Below are 17,855 nucleotides of genomic sequence, written 5' to 3' on the forward strand. Positions count from 1 at the left end.
TAGTGATTTTCCATTAAAGAAAACATTTGCCTAAACAATTTTTTGACACACAAATTAACATTTTAGGGGGTGTTCAGGCAACTATTTCAATTCTGTTGTAGATGAAGCTGCTCCAGGAACTCGTTCCCCTGCCACGCATAAGAACACAAATGGCTGGCATAAAATACAAAGCTTAATGCTTTAATAAAATGCCTCATGGGCTTACACACTCGCACACAGGTTATTCAATTGCCAGCAGGCAAAGAGGAGATCCCCTGGCTACGCCAACAAATTAAGCATTGACTACAGTGTCCGGCGAAAGAGACGGATGCTGGGCCGTAGAAAGAGACGGCTAAGTGGGGCAGGGCCAGCGGCACATGCAGCAGCACTTTAAGCACAGCTAGGACTTAACACTCCACCCACTTGTCCGAGTTCTTCTGTCCGCCCCACTTCGACCCCATAACCACCTGCCAATGCTACATTTTACTTGGACAACGGTATGCGTAGTTGCTCTTCAATACCCAGCAGCATAAAAGTAGGCAAGAACATTGTTCAATACAACTCTATAGATCAACGAAAATATGGATAGGGGTAGTATATTATTATATTTTTAATATATAACTTTTACTTAACCCCTTATTTATTATTATTAATAAAACTTCATATCATCATCATATAACCTTACATATATAGTATAATAAATTTGAAATATAGTTTTCATTAGTCATCTTCACATTTTCTATTTTGAGAAATGATCACACAGTAAGGCTTAGTATTAATTGATTTTATGAGTACCATTAGATTTCCTTTTATTTTTGTTAATTTGAATGGAACCAAAATAATAATGGTTTTCTTTTATATTATATATAGGAAACACATAGTTTGACCGATAAAAGTGAATAAAAAACCCTATTAGTATATTAAGTTTGTTACATAGGATTTTTTTTATTTGCATAAGATTATAACATACGATGATCACTCCTGCGAATACCTCCTTTCTCAGAAAATTGTATTTCCTCTTTACTATCCCCTTTTACGTTTTTAGGCTTGTTTAATGATTTTTGTATAAATTGATATTTTTTATAAATGATTTTTTTGCTTTCATGAGATCATCACATACAAGGATCAATCCTGCGAGTACCCCTTATCTAAGAAAATTTTATTTTCTGTTTGTTAACCCCCTTACACTATTTTATGCTTGTTCGTTTTCCTTGCCACTTTCCTCTTCGCATCTGCAGGGCAATACTTTTTTTCGATGTTTACTAATTAACCGAAACATGCGCTCCTTGTAGTTACGCCCTAGTTTGCCACTTCCTTTTGTTCCGCCCATATGAGCAAGTGTTAGTGCGTGTCCTGAAGGGTGTGCACGTGTATGCGTGGCATTGATGAGGGGCCAGGACGAAATTCCAACTTTGGCTTTGTGTCTGTATTATTTTGCAATTAAGACTCTGCGCCCCAAAGCACCGCCCATACACTTTTGGCTTAACAGAAACACCAGAAACAACGAGAAAGAATAAGAAAATCCCACAGGAAGCGGCAATTTATTGGCTTTAAGGCTTTTTGGCAGACTATCGGCCGGCATTATTCATTCCACAGTCAGCGATTTCCTCGATATATTTTTCGTCGGGTAAACACTTTAATTGCAAATTGCTCGTGCGCATACGCCCCGTGTGTCCGCTGTTAATGAGCTGATAATGAATTTATTAAATTTACTACTCGTTTGCATTTTATAGTCCAGTCGATAGATAAATTAACTCTTCGTTCGCTTTTTTTTTTGCGGCGTTGCTACTATTGTAATGAGCCAGCGAAATTATTTATTTATTATTTATGCAGAGGCGCGCCATGTAAATTGATCCAAATGTTGTTTCCCATTTTGCCATTCCTATATTGTTGTTAATTTATGCACTTTGCTTAATAACTTTAATGGCGCTGGGAAGAGGCGAAAAATTATGTGGGCCATAATAAATCAGCATTTACATGAATGAACTAACCGCTGCAGATAAAACAAAAAACGGGCGACATTATAAGTCAGAAAAAAATTTTAAATACCTACTGAAAAAGTCTATGCCCTTGCTAACATTTAATAAATAAATCAACGTAATGATTTAACTAGTTTTCTAAGCTTCTGAAGAAGACAAGTAATACATTTCTAAATAATACTAATAAAGTACTAACAAACACTTCATCCATAGAATATTATATCCATTTTTATTGCCCTTCTATATAAATTAATCTATATCCCATTTGCGGTTCCCAGCTCGGTCATTACATAAATAAAATGTAAACAAGGCAATAAATAAAATACAAATTAGGTGAATTTTATTGGGATTTATTTGTGTTGTCTGCCCACTTTTAACTTTTAATCCCCTTTATTCAACCCCCCAAACCCAATGACGGTCCTCCACTATGCAGCCAAATTTGCAAACATTTAATGCTAATTAAATTTAAATGCAATTAACTAGAGTGCTTGATTTGATGCTAACTGGATTTTTTATATAAATAAATACATATGTGTATATCAAATTTTATTACAAATATAAGTATATCCCATTTTAAATGACCGTTTTATTAGGCTTAGCATAAAACGCAGTAATTAACGATGTGATGTGCGTGGAAACTCGTTTTCTGGTTTAAAATTGCTGTTTAAATGTTGATTTAATTGGTTCAGTGAACTATAATGTGATGTTTGTGGCCAAATAGCAGGGGCATATTATCCAAGCTAAATTGATACATTTGTTTATACATGGTTATATCCAACTGCGATATTTAACGCATTAAGGATAGCTTCGCAAGCTTTTATCGATTTGTGGAAAATGTTTACATTAACATCATTAAATGTTGACATCCTGGAAGTTGAAAAGCTTCTCATGATTAATAGAAACGCAAATAAAAAAAATGTATAGTTTTTAACGGTTCTTTAATTTGTTTAAGATGGTAATTCAGTCATCGAACAGATAGTTTTTATTAATTTCACAATGCTTTTTAAAGGGACTAGGATTATTACGACAGATCTCATACAGCATGCAATCTGAAATACATTATTTACAACCATAAATACGTAGTAGTTAAATAATCTTACCATAGAGGCTAGCCTGGTGGGCAGCAATTTCCAAAACCGGCGCAACGGTTATCACAGCCATGAACCCTATTTCGAGATCTTTTGCCTCGCTTACGTGCTGACGATAGATCTAAAAGTAACAATACTATCCAAAACAATATTAAATGCCTTTTCATTTTTCTCCAGTTTCATAACAATCAGGGTTGGTGATCAGATCTAACTAGGAAAAAGTAAGAGTGAATTTTCTATGTAAGCAAATTTGGCTTAATCAATGTGTGTTGGTATGATAACACAATTCGCTAAGCTATGGCATTTACACATCGGTTTTTAACAAAGCATAAAATATATTTTCAAATTTAGCTCTAGGAGAAGTACTTATTTTTGGCACTTAGATAAAGGTCTTATGGAAATAAAAACCTAGGTAATGTACACACAGTTTAAAGGTGAAAAACATAATATATATTTATATATATATTAAATGTTTAATCTGTAAAAGTAAAAGCAATACCTAGGTAAGGTAACAGCTAGTGATATATTGTAGTACTTGATCTAGGAGATCTAGGTTATCCCCAAAACACATTGTAAATTCCTAAATTTGTACAAAATTATTGTTGTAAATAACATTTTCCTTGGTATTGAAAAAATATATTATTATATTAATTACCCATGAGTGCAGCACATTAAAACAAATATTTACAATCCTTTGGACAAGTTAATCTTACTATAAATGATACAAATTATTACAAACATTAAGTGACCAATTGAGCTAAGCATCAAGAAAGTAAGAACTAAAGATCCAAATGGGAAATATTCATCTGGGCTATGGCTCCTTAACATGCTTAGCTAAGCCAAAGTTAGTGTTATATACTTATTAAGGTGTGAAATTTAAATAATCGACTTTAACTAAGCATAGAAAAGCGTGATATTCGTATCTAGCTCTCCCCTTCAAATCATTTAAATTTATTTATTTTTTCTATATTGCTTTTCGTATTAGTTAATATTCTTTAAATTTGGTTTTAAAACAATTAATATCCAACCTTTTTTTGAATAAATTGCACTGTAGTTAAGTGCACTTGATGTGCGATTGAACTTTAACCTCATTCTGTGGCCTTTTCAATTGTTTTAATGCCACGCCCACATGAAAATACACAGAAGGACATTATATCCATTGTTGGACCACCATAGACAATGGGGAAATCCTCTTATTCAAGGTATCAACGTTATCTGCAGCATAATAAGCAGTAAAATCGCTCCACCCACACCAATTCGTTCTACGTTTATTATTTATTTATTTAAAAATTTCCGCCTAGTCTCCGCCACGTTGGCCTTTCTATTCTGCGCTCTCTTTGTGGTCCAACCTTTTTAGCCACTTTCGTTTTAATGTAATCAAATGAACGTGCCTCGCATTATTCTGTTGCCAATAAATTTCACGAGGCAAATAGATGAGGATTGGATACCGGTCCCCATGGCTGTTGGCTACTACTTTTGGGGGGTCCTTTTCACCCATGGGAAAGTAGCGTTCAGCATTGGGAAAAAATATCTCGAGTAGTAAGAACAAATAGTTTTTAAAATAGATGCTTAAAGCTTAATACCTAAATTGAAGGTCTAATTATTATCTTTCGTAAAAATATAAAAAAACGTGTTTGCCTATTTAAAAATCTTTTATTTTATAGAGGTAAAGAAGATATATATTAAAACGTTTTCTTATGTTTATGATAAGCTCATATAAATTTAAATTTCTAAAATATAAATATAAATTTTAAAAATGTTTAGCTTAAAATATTTTTCTCAGTGAATATCCCCCTACTCCGAGAAAACTCCACGAACAATAACAATGAGCTGGCTTCGATTCTCAGATGCTGTTGTGGAAACGCCTTTTTTCTTTTGGGCAACGTGTAAAATTGAAAAATTCTCTCGAGAAGCCAGGAATAGGAAAAAAAAAAGAAACAACCGCAGAGTCCTTGAGGAGGTTGGGGAGTGGGGTGTTTGGTGGGCGGTAGGGAGTTTTGGGTGTGGGGTGACCACCTCTCATATAATTGAAAGGGACAACACGTCGAGTCGAGGCTATTAGGTTCGCTGCCGCTTTCTGCGCCGCTGCTGCGCCCTTTATCATTGCTCTTGAGACTCGGCGGCTAATGGATTTCACTTCCACTGCCCCTAGATACAAAGATATATTGTATTTATGTATTTTTCCTTCTTTTTTTTTTGTTATATTTATGTATTTATTTTCACTTACAGTCCAAGTACTCGAACAGGGCAGAGTAAACAATGCCAAACAACATTTCACTTCACATATCCGAAAAGCGGTTCAACGGTTTCCCCCTAACAACACCTCATCGCACTCCTAACTGTAGTGAACTGGCCCAGGGAAATATGCAAAATATCTGAGAGGGAAATATTTCTATTATTTATTTACTCACACCCACTATTTGCATTCGTCTGTCCCTCACACTGACAAGAGGGACGTTGGGGGGCAGGGGCACAATGAAGCGTGCGGAATGTGTTTAGAGGGAGTTTCCTTTTTTTGAGATTTTTCCTCTTTTGTATATTTTTCATATTTTACACTTAGCCAGAGTCCAGAGACAGGATAAAGCTGTGTCCTTTTATCCCATTCAGAGCGCTATAGGCAATTCTATACGGCATGCAAAAAGTTTTTGGGTTCAATTACAGTTTTGCATATGGTTTTAGTTTATAGTATCAGAAGATTTTTAATTTTTTATATAAATGTTAAAGAAACAAACATTTTTTTAGTTTTTATTTTCTAGCCCAGTAGTCGTATACGTAATTTCGAATGCTCACTTCATCCACCACATTTAGGCTGAATAATAGTTTAAAAATATTTTATATTTGTATATATTTATATTATATTATTTTATATTTTGTGATTTTATTTTTTGTATTTATGTTCTTGACCAAAAATTAAAAATAAGACTATTAATATTTAATTTTAGCTGTAATTTTTTTTTAGTTGTTAAATAAAAATATTATTTTATTACATTTTTGAACCCTTTCCCAACAGTTGTAACATTTTATCATTATTTTTAGCATTATCATTAGCATTATCATTATTTTTCATTTCGGTGAAATCGAAAATAATTTATTGTTGCATTTGGGTACGGTAAATAGCACTGCAAAATGTAACCTATTGAAAAGATCTAGATTCCCAATATATATCATATGTAGAATGTATTTAAACTTATGCAAAAAACACAGTACATTTTTACAAATTTATTATTTGTTGTAAATAACATTTATATTGGCATTTCCTTTTATTACAAAAATATAAAATTATATTAATTATCAGGGTGCGCAGCACCTTGAAAACATATATTGGCACTCCTTTGGACAAGCAAACTTACTATGAATGATAAAAATGATTAGAAATATTAAATAACCAATTAAGAACCTTTTCATAGTGTGCTTGTATTCAAAGTTGTCAAACAAATGAGCTTGTGAAAAGACACACTAGATCCAAAAGAAAAAAACATCTAGGTTTTTGCTTTTTAACATGTTTTGCTAAGCCAATGCTAGTTGGTAACAAATTAATTAAGGTGAGAAATTTAAATGTTCGACTTTAATAAAGAATACAAAAGCAATCAATTTGTATGTGGTGGGATATTTTTCAAACTCATTTTCATATCGTATTTCATTGTGTATTAGTTAAAAAACTTTGCACTTACTTTTGACTATCTCAATTAGTTCTTAAAAAAATTATTATTACCGCATACGTTTTCTTTTTAATAAGTTACGTACAGTTAATTTGTTGAAAATACACAGAAGCTCAATTTATATCCATTATGCGCAGGATAATAAGCAGTAAAGTTCCATAATTAAAATATTTCATATTTATTTTAAATAAAACTAATATTTTTTTACATTTTTAAACTTTTTCCCAACAGTATAAACAACTTGGTTCAAGAGTCCAAGTTTATAATTTTTCCTTTCTATCGCAACAAAGTGTGCTACAAAAACGGAAATGCCCCGCTCACGCACACACTCAAAGAAAAAGATTGCGAAGAAAGTAAGAGTGTGAGTGCGGGGCAACATTGTAGAGCAGCTTCCGTTTTTGTGTTTAGAACTCTCAATTGAATCTTGATGCACGTGCCCTGGCACAGAGCCCAAATATAATTCCAAGGCGGACATGGCGATGGCATCGCATTCGGGGCATCCCCGGTCCCAAAGGATACAGGGTACTCTCAGTCCTTTGCCATACGCATCCCAATTTATTGGGTGGAACGAGGGGGGCTGTGGAATGTCAAGAGGGCTAGCAGTGGGCCCAATGGGTTTTTCTTGTTCTTGTTTCATTCATAATAATTTTTATTATGGGTCATCGGCCATTTGTTTAACGCTATCCACATGCATAGAAAGGGTGTTCGGGTGGTTAAGTGGGTATGCCATCCCATAGCTATGGCCCGGGGGGCTCGGGCCCATTTCATTCAGTCCATCTATTAGACCAAATGTATCTTATGCCCGTTTTCCCTTTTTTTCGTTTCTGTTGCTCTTGCTGTCCTTCAATATTTTTTATATTCTTTGTTTTGCATATTTTCGTATTATTTGTTTTATTTATGGGTCCATGACTCTGATAAATGGCCGCAACTTTATCCTTCGTCCTTACCACCTATCAACGTGTTGATGTGATTTCTTTTCTCCACTGGTTACCCCTTGAAGTTGGTCCATGATGGGTTGTTTAAGAGCAACTGTAACTAATATGTAATTGGAATACAAAAAAGTACATTTTGAATATAAATAATGGACACAAGAAAGGCTGATAGCCTTGAAGGAATTTATTATAATAATAATTAGGATAATAAAGCAAATGAAACTTAATATTATATTATAAAAAATAACTTAACTCTGTATTAATTATCAATTAATATAATTAATATAATAATAATTAGGATAATGAAGCAAATGCAACATAATATTATGTTTCACAGAAACAGCTTAGCTCTGTATTTTTTACTGTCTTTTGTAAAATTTCATTATTGATATTTAATTCTTAAATACAGGGTACTATCAATTTAAACCTTTTGATCTGTCCTTGTCCACTTTTTATGCAGGTTTTTTTTCATTCCTAACAGAAAATTATTTAAATTTCTTATGCAGGCCCTCGTACAAAAAGTAGGAGATGGAATGGCACACGACAAAATGATGGGTGGGGAATATGTGTAGGTCGGCGGTAGCAAATTGATAGATGTGCTGTCCGTCCATTTTGAGGACCCAAAAGTGGCAGCTGCTCGTTGTCTACACAAGAATTATGATGGCTAATAACAGGTCTAAGTGGTTGCTGTACGGTGTTCCATCAAAAATCGCATACAGCTGCTAACCGAAAAATGCAATTGATTCGACAGTTGGTGATGTTTTTCGGCCCGAGGATAAATCAAATATGAAAGTGCAGTGCACAAATGAGAGGGTCACATGATTTATCGTCCTCGAAGCTACGGATCGCTGTTTACATTTTGGCGCGGATTACTTATGGTCAAACGCAATTAAATTGAGCTTGGCGCAGGATCAGAGTCACTGGCTCCAGTTTATTCGATGTTTTTTTGTTGATTGTTCTGGGTGCAGATGTCAGGACATCCCCATCCCGGTGCCCCTACCCTAGTTCCCTAGAACCCCTGCCCTTTTTGCATTCTGCCATGGCTCATCACGCTCGGCTACGTTTTCATTTTGGTTCAGTGTGCAGCGAAAAACTTTCCCTATGACAAAGTTTGTATCTGCGGATACTCCCATCCTAACATCCTTTCGCTGCGAGTGTTTTATTTAATTTCCAGCACGCGGCCATTCGCAATTGCAATTCAAATTCACATTGCAGCGGAATTTCCGAAGGGTGACGAGGGCAATGTAATTGGGCGGAGTGCGGGCGCGGATGGGTTTTTGGCTTACTAACTTCCCCTTCAATTTTTGGTCCATCAAAGCCACTGACGGAGCTGAAATTGAATAGCTATCCTGGATTTTTGGGAAGCAGTTCGGTTTTTTAGGTAACCATATATTAGTATAACATTATTTATTATTTTATGGACTTGTTGAGTTAAATTGCTTGAAAATGGCAAAGAAACAAAGAAAGAGCTGACAAGTGTTATAAAAATTAAACAGAAGTTTGTAGGTCTAACGAATGGTAATAAAGTCAATATGGTTTCACCAGTAGGTAATTAAAAACAATTAAAAGTGAGGGTTACTGCTTAATCTTTATCCATATTTTCTATAAACTTATCAGTTTGGACTAATAAAGGTTTAACTGAAAGGTGGCGCCCAACGTGGGTCTAAAGAAGGCCCCACGTTGGGCGCCATTTAATTCATTTCTCACACTGCGGATGCATTCTATTCATTCATTCAGTTACCCTTTAAATTACACATAACCGACACCTCAAAGAAATTCTATAATTATGACTAAATTGAATTCAGCAGCAAAAGGGAACCAACTGCTGTGAAGGACGTGCACGTAATTATGTGTTTCCATTTAACCGGCTGTCTAACGTTTCGTTTGGCCAATTTGCATTTGTCTAGCTAAGCGACAGCGGGCAATTAAACTTGGCTGCGCCGCGAGTAGAAAATAAGGATGGGGAATTTACCCAGGAATATGGAAAAGCAGATTTAGCAAGGAAGTTGTCAGCGCTTTGAAGCATTCTCTTCGTGTCTTTTCTTCTCCTGTGGCGTTTCCACTGAATGTCCGCAGTCAGCCCACAATCTGTTTGTCTGTATAAACCTGATGATACTCCGCATTTTCCACCCCCATTTCCACCATGTACATTTTCCCCATCTGCAGTTTGTGCCCGTGTGTTGGCAAATATGCCCTGCGTCTGTTTGGTCTTGTTGCGCTTTAATTTATGCCATCCAGCAACAGTAGAAACAGCTCCTCTGGATGCACTCTACTGTTTTCCACCCGTTTTACCCTTTTTCCCCCCGAAAACCCTCCGCAGTTTGTCTGTTTGGTGAAGCAAAACCTATTTTCTTTGCAGCTGATTGCATTTTATAGCATTGCAACCTGTCAGGCTAACAGCTTCAAACTCTCAACTCCTTTGGCCCAGGAATTTTCAGCAGCACAACATCACCCGCCGCATCCCCTTTCTTTTTGCCCAGCAGCCACCCATGCTCTATGAATTTTTTAGCACACCTGCGCTCAAGCTGAAAAAGCAAAAAACAGGGGCGTAGAGAGCAAGCGGAGAAGCAATAGAATAAATAAAAATTTATTTAGCGGAAAACCTACAGTTTCGGTACACTCAACTAAAAATTAAATTAAACATTTGCAATTAAGAATTCAAGTGACATGGGAATGTTTGGTAATTAGAAAATGGAAAGTGTGGCAAAGTGAGAAATACGAATAAAATAGGAAGTTGAAAATAATGAAAACGTGATAGGATTTTTAATTTCAAAATATACGATAATTTAAATTATTGCTTAGAACAAAACTTTTTTCTGTGTACTTGCGCGTTCATTTTAATCGTATATTTGTTTACCTAGCTTTGGTTGGCTTCAAATTTATTGGCGCCAATCACTTAACAATAAACGTAAATGTTTTTCCGCCTTTAGCCATAATTTGAATACAATTGTTGGCCTGCACCACCCTTTTCCGAGCCATTTTCCCCCTTTGAGCCCCGCGGCCACTTTTCCTGACACCAATTTTTATTTCCATTTCCCTGCCACCCCCTAAATTCGCCCTCTTTGTGTGCCAAGTGCCGTTATGCGATTCAAGCTGCGTTTAATAGTTAATGCAAAGCTTTTAAGCACCCAACAGCAGTCAGCAACATGCTAAAAAAATAGAAAAATAAATAAGAAAAATATAAAGAAAACGATTTCAAGAAACTCGAAAGTGGTGCAGGAAACTCAAAGCAGTTCATACCCTCTGAGTTTGATTGGAAAACGTTTAAGTAGACGACAAGTAAGCTTATAATAAGGGATTTATTCAGATACTAAAAGATTTTTAATATAAAAGGGGGAGTTTCCATACTGTCAAATAGTCTCAGTTAATAAAATCCTTGCAAGTATTTAAGTAGCCTCCATTTGCGGTCTTATTATGTAATTTTGTAATACAAAATGCATTGTCATTTAAGCTTCTTAGCATTTAATTCAGTTCACATCTTTAAGAGTACGAGAACAGTAATTAAGTTCCCTACATTTTTATCTCCGCGTTACATTGTTCTACATGGAACATTTTTAAACACCTCTTCATAATGCCCATATACCCGCTTCTCTTTTCACCTTTTAACGCTCAACTGGTTCCTACTGAAGGAATTAAATTTTCAGGATTTTCGTTTGCAGTCTGGGAGTGGGAAATTCTCGTACTTTTGCACTGCAACAAGGCGAAACAAGTGCGGCATGTAATTACATTAGCTTTTATTTCTATTATGCGCTCATAACGTATTTTTTATTAATGCAGCATTCCATTAAAGGAATTAATGGCGAACAAAAAAATAAGGGTAGTGAAAGCAGAGGCAGACGAGAAAATCGGATGGGGTGTGCGGGTGGGTAATTAAAAATGATCGGAAAGTTGAGCCAACATAATGATGTGCTTAGCGCAAGTCGAGAGCAGCTGCCCGGCAGCAAGTTCCGTGTCCATTGCCCAGTGAAAATAGTTTGCTCATTGGGCAGAAGCTATGGCGATGACCCAACAAGTTGTTGAGTGCTCAAGGACCTGTGCCAACATTTGGGTCAACAAGTTGGAACACACTGCAGAACTTAATGCCATATAGCTATAAAAAATAAGGTAAGAGTTAACGCGTCACTTCCAAATCATCCACATAGCTTTCTATATCAGGTAAGAACCAAAATATATTAAAGACAACGGAAGAATGGATTCACAAACCATTATGTTTTAAGTTATTATGAATATCTTGAAAAACTATAATTTATTCGTAATAATTGAGGTATGATTTAAAAAATATTAAAGACAACAGAAGGATGGATGAACAAAGTATTATGTTTTTATATTATTATGAATAGCTTAAAATACTACAATTTATTCGTAATTTTTAAATAAATATTTTAATGAGGTTTTACCACCATCCGCATCATATACTTAATTAAAATCCAAACTCTTATTTAAAAACAAATAATAGTTAAAGGGAGAACTGAAAAAGAACTGCATTTGCATAATAATTGCATTTAATTTTTTTTTTTCACACACAAAATATTGAAATCTAAAAATAAAGAAACGCAACCAAGCCAGAATAAAATCAAAGCTAAAAAAGCACAAAGGAATATTTTAGCGGAAACTGCAATGGACCAACTATTAATATACACACAAAAAAATCAATTTCATTTTATGGACAATATTCACCGTTCCAAAGGATTTTTCATGAACTGAGCGAAGTTTATTAAAAAAATGATGATGGCTGTCCTCTCTTTCCGAGTGTCGCCGGTTAGGCAGCCAATATTTTATTCATTTCAATTTGACACAAAGCACAAAAAAACCATACAAAAGGAAGTGTGAAAAGTGCGGTGATAGAATTTTTAGTTATTGTAAACGATCGTCCAAGTGTGAAAATGGTTTTCAGTTTGACTTTGAGTTTTATTAAAATTTTTTCTCTCCCTCACGTTTTGTTATTGTTATGGGGCCACAAAGTCGGCGAATGAACGGAAATTTGAAATTTTTTCTAGATAGTTGGGGGAAATAATTAAATAAACCGATTGAAGCTGGAAGTTGATTTAAAGGAATAATGTTGCCAGTGTTTCATAACCTTTTTTGTTAGATCAGAACTTTTAGCTTACTGAATTTATGTCGAGAATTAGAAGAATCACAAAAATAAATCGATATGTTTAAATAGAGACATTTAGGCTTTCGGTTCTGCTTAATTGCATAAGGTAATTTTTACAAACATTTAAATATAAATATCAATTTTAAAACATCTTCAACAATTTAACTTGCATTCTCAAATTAAATTTCTATACATTTTGCTCGTAGAGTAAGCAATACTAGATTCTTCGAAAAGTATGTACCAGGTAGAAGAAAGTGTTTCTGACCCTATAAAGTGTACTTGTTCTTGAAATCTAGATGGTTGGGATTAGGCTTGCAGATTCTAGAGATTCTTGCGCAGCGTAAGTTTAATTCTACCTCAAACGAGCATGACGCTAAAAGTCCGCCTACATTTTTGAAGATTTTGTTATATACAAGTATAATAACAATTCTCCCGAAATTTGATAAATTTAATATGCTCTAAAATCACAAATTAATTTCTTGTAAAATCCTCTTGGCCCACGCACTTGTCCTAATCAACCCTACTGACTTAAGCTTATTGGCAGACAGAGATTGCTGGGAGATTGCCTGAGAAGAGACGTTGCTGTAGTTGGCAGCTTGAAACTTGGCCCAAAGCAAGTTGGCCCGTCAAAAGTTTTTAGGCGGATCGTCAGTGCTATCGTCATTTTGCTTTGACTGCGCACATGATTTTTACACGCGCTCACACACACACACACTCCTTTACCCACACATATACACTACACACACACACACACCGACTGACAGACACATGCAAACTTTGGGCCAAAAAACTTGCCGCAAAAAGTTTTTAAGTAAACGGAGAGGGGAAAGCCGCAAAGGGTACGAAAAAATTAAACTAAAAACCAAACTTTAACTTAATGAAAATGCAATATTTGCGTGGGCCGTGGGTGGTAAAAGTTTTTCCGCCTGCTGCCAATTTATGCACCAACGTAGGCCAAGTCTGGGAAATCAAAAAGGAATCAAGTTCCAGTGTTCAGTCCCTGATTTATTCCATACAAAATCAAAATCGGAAATAGCGTAAGATCTTCAAAAAGTCGAAAAGAAAGTAAATACTCTTGATTATGGCAGAAAAAGAAGGCCGAACCAATGAACATAATAAGAGCAGTGCACTTTTAGCCAAACGCAAACGGTCCTATACACCAAAACTGGATTTGTTACCATTGAAAAGTTATGGCGATTTGAGCCAGTATGAAGTAGATCGAGTGAAATCTGCCTTAGAAGTTACTTCTAGAATGGGGGAACCCACCAAAAGAAGGAGGCATGTCCATGAGGGGCTGCAAACTAAGAAGGGTTTCATGGCAATTAAAAAGGAACATTTAAAAGCTAAGCCAAAAGAGGAAAAATCTGCTAGGACCATTAGATCCACCAAAAAAAATGTACAAATTCTAGAGGCGTTAAAAACTAAGAAATATACTTCCGAAATAAGAAAACACGTTAAAATACAAAAAATGCAAGATATAAAAACTGCTGAAAATGTAAGGAATCCAAAGAAAAAGAATTCACTTCCTTGTAAAACAGAACAAAATGATCTTCCTGAAGAAGAATGTGATGTGAAAACTCAGGAAGCTGGAACCTCTCAAGACAAAACCTCTGTCGATAAAAAAAAGATTCGTCGTCTGAAAACTGCCTTAAAATTACTCGACTTTGTCGAGGGTAAATACGATAGTAGTGATAGCGATTGGTCGATGGGTTCAGTTTCACTTTCATCTGAATGTTTGGATGCTGCCAGCGAGGGTGGAAAGAGAAGTACTCAACGGTTGCAGGCCCAGCACGATTTGTCGCCCAGGGATTATTTTGGTTTCTGCAGGGATTGCCGATCACGGTGCAGAAATTGTGGAAGACGTCGTTCGGCGGTAGCCATGGAAAAAAATAGGAAAGATAGAAATTGAAAAGTAAATTCAAAATATTAAATAAATAATAAATATGTACTTAAAATTTAGGAATGAATAAGAATTTATGTATTAGCATAGGAAAAGCTCTATTGAGAAATATAATAAAATTAAATGAAATGATAAAAATCTTTTTTAAAAAAACTATCGGTTACTTTTATTTCATTGACAAAAACATTTTTCTAGGATAAAAATGCTTGTTACTAAAGTAATAAAAACAAGAAAGAACGCTATAGTCGAGTGCCTCGACTATCAGATACCCGTTACTCAGCTAAAGGGACCAAAGGGAAATGGAAATAAGCAAGCAGCAAAGCAAGACTGAAATGCGCCACCTACCGGCGGTAGACATATTTAAGCGTTATGGGCGTTAGGGTGGGCGTGGAAAATTTTTTTTTTGGTCAATCGATAGGTATTGACGAGACCGATACAGTTCAGTTAAAATTTTGTATCTAGCATGAAAATTGTGGGCGCCACAGGCTTGGGCGGTTTGTGGGCGTTAGAGTGGGCGTGGCATATTCGCGTATCAAAATTGCGCTGCGTACAAAGGTTCGGAATCTAAATCTGAAATCCTGATTCTATATCTTTGATAGTTTCCGAGATATCCACGTTCATATTTACGATTTTTTGAAGTTTGGGGGCGGTTTGTGGGCGATAAAGTGGGCGTGGCAAACTTTTTTTTAAGTCAATCGATAGGTATTGATGAGAACAATACATTTCAGTTAAAATTTTTATTCTAGCATCAAAACTGTAGGAGCAACAGTTTTGGCGGTTTGTGGGCGTAAAAGTGGGCGTGGCACTCTACTGAAACAAACTTGCGCTGCGTAAGAAGCTCAGGAATCTGCACGCCAAATCTCAATAGCCTAGCTCTCATAGTTTCCAAGATCTCAGCGTTCATCCGGACAGACAGACGGACAGACGGACAGACGGACAGACGGACAGACGGACATGGCTAGATCGACTCGGCTAGTGATCCTGATCAAGAATATATATACTTTATGGGGTCGGAAACGCTTCCTTCTGCCTGTTACATACTTTCCGACGAATCTAGTATACCCTTTTACTCTACGAGTAACGGGTATAAAAATTTTAGAACAACTTTTCCAATCTAATAAAATAGTTCTTAAGTCCTAAGACATTTTTTCTTGGTTAGAAAAACGGTTATCTTTACATAAAAAAATATAACGAGTTATATATAAATTAAATTGTTTGAATTGTATAATATTTAAACAAAATATGTTTAGAAAACATTAGATGATTTTAAGCCCTATATATTCATTGATTTTTACTTGCCTTACTTCACCATGAAAAATATAGTCCTTTATTAAGAATGAAAAAGTTTTTTACTTCTCAATTACATTCTTCAGACAACCAAAAAGCATTTCCACATTCGGCAAGAATTTGTATCCTTTTCACACAGACATTTTTTATGCGTCTCACAGTAATCAGTTTCTTTTTTCATAAGTCTAGGGGGGCGATGAAAAAAGGGTGCCGAGATAATCCAAATCTCATTACGCGCAAGTCGTACTTAAGATTAAAAATAATTATTTCAATTTCTGTGCCAGGCCATCGTCACGTAGTCGCACAGGTGAGCGCGGGGAAAGCCCCGGGAAAAGCGAGGAAAGCGGGGAAAGCGGGAAAAAGCGGGCTGCGGGGAGCGAGAAAAAAGTGAAAATTCAATTAGAATGCGCCAACTTCATGTGAACAGGCAGCCAGGCGAGTCTAACTGTCTGGCTATGGAGTCGGCGTCCCTCTGTCTGTCTGCTCTCCGAAAATGCAATGCCGGCATGCTGTATTACAGGTGGATGTGGGTGGGAAAACTGGACTGGGCTATGGGTTGGAAAATAGGGCGGAAAGGTGGGGGCGTGGCAGGCGGTAAGGCGGTTAGGCGGAGAACCGCCACCATCGCGTAATCCTTTTGCCAGCCTGCTAGCAACCACAATAATTTGATTTTACTTTGCTTTAACTTCATGAAAAAGTTTCAAGTTTTTTTTTCCGCCCCACACATATATACCTACACCTCTACACCTCTGGTGCTTCTGATAAAGTTTTTAATTTTGCAGCTGAAACTCATTTAGCACAACGAAAGTGCGAAACTGCGGCGGCATCAGAGGATGATACGTGTTTTAGGATCTACTGCATATTTAATGGGGGCCTTGGGCCAAAAAAAAACCGCATCTTAAAGCTACGTTCTTACATAATTTTGGTATTATTTAAATTTTGCCTACACTTTGGCTCGAGGCGTAATGAAAACGGAAAAATCAACTCGGTTGGAACTTTGGCCAAACAAATTTCAGCAAGAAATTGCTACACGAACTGGAAAAATACACAATCTACAAAAATTCATCTTCATTATAATGCTGGCGATGTTGAAATGCATTTAATTAAGGTCGTGCCAGGCGGAGATTTCAGCGGCATTAAAGGCAATATTCAGATTGAATAAAATTAAAGGATTGCTGTTTTTCAACTTATAACTGAATAAATAAATGGAGTAAAATGAATGATTTTATTCACGCAGTCATTTAAAATTCCTTAGTATAACATTCACTGATAGATCAATCAGTAACCTATATTTTAAAGTTAAATAATATAATTTAATTAAATTTATAAAACCTCTAACTCTTCAGCAAACAATATGGTTTCTTTAACTTAATTTTCCTTAATCCATCTTGGACTGTAAGAGAATTAATCGAAATCAAACATTCGCAAACTTCATTTGGCCAAAGCTGTCGCCTTGATTGGGTTTTCTAGTTTGGCTTTCTGATTGCATCAAGGTGGGAGTACCGGAGTCCTTTTGAGAGCACAAAAGTTGATTCGCCATCCCTTTGCTAAAAATAAAATATTTTCTGCGTTGTAAAAACAATGCAATTCACTTTTTTTCGCACACAAAAGAACAGCCAAACATTTCTACCCGTCGGCGTCCAAAAAGCAATTCTATTTGATGCGGTAAAAGTGTTTGAATTGGAATTTGAATTAATAGGATTAGAATGAAATGACTTTCAATGGGGGTAAATAAATTAAAGTGCCTTTTGCCATCGAATTGAATGCAAATGTTGATTCTGTAACGCTTCCACAAAAGGACTATGGGCAAACGCACAAGAGCGCACACCAAGCCAACGGAGTTGATATAGGAGCAATCAGATTAGTTGGTTAAAAAATATTTCCGCATGTAGCAGCAGCAACAGAAGCAGAAGCATTTTAATTATCGCAATTCCCC

General features: G+C 35.9%; 1 protein-coding gene and 1 long non-coding RNA gene across 2 annotated transcripts; one reads left to right on the forward strand and one right to left on the reverse strand.

Annotated features, from left to right (window-relative positions):
* Positions 1-2,881: 2,881 nt before the first annotated feature.
* LOC119547886 lies at positions 2,882-3,829 on the reverse strand. Its single transcript, XR_005219257.1, has 3 exons — positions 3,702-3,829; positions 3,059-3,182; positions 2,882-3,007 (listed from the first exon to the last, which is right to left on the reverse strand). It is a non-coding gene; the product is annotated as an uncharacterized LOC119547886 (long non-coding RNA).
* Positions 3,830-13,713: 9,884 nt separating this feature from the next.
* On the forward strand, positions 13,714-14,724 carry LOC119547531. Its single transcript, XM_037854425.1, has one exon. It carries the CDS (start codon positions 13,814-13,816, stop codon positions 14,639-14,641), a length of 828 nt encoding a protein of 275 aa, XP_037710353.1. The 5' UTR covers positions 13,714-13,813; the 3' UTR covers positions 14,642-14,724.
* Positions 14,725-17,855: the final 3,131 nt, after the last annotated feature.

This window comes from Drosophila subpulchrella, chromosome 2L (genome assembly GCF_014743375.2).
Source record: "Drosophila subpulchrella strain 33 F10 #4 breed RU33 chromosome 2L, RU_Dsub_v1.1 Primary Assembly, whole genome shotgun sequence".
Taxonomy (NCBI): domain Eukaryota; kingdom Metazoa; phylum Arthropoda; class Insecta; order Diptera; family Drosophilidae; genus Drosophila; species Drosophila subpulchrella.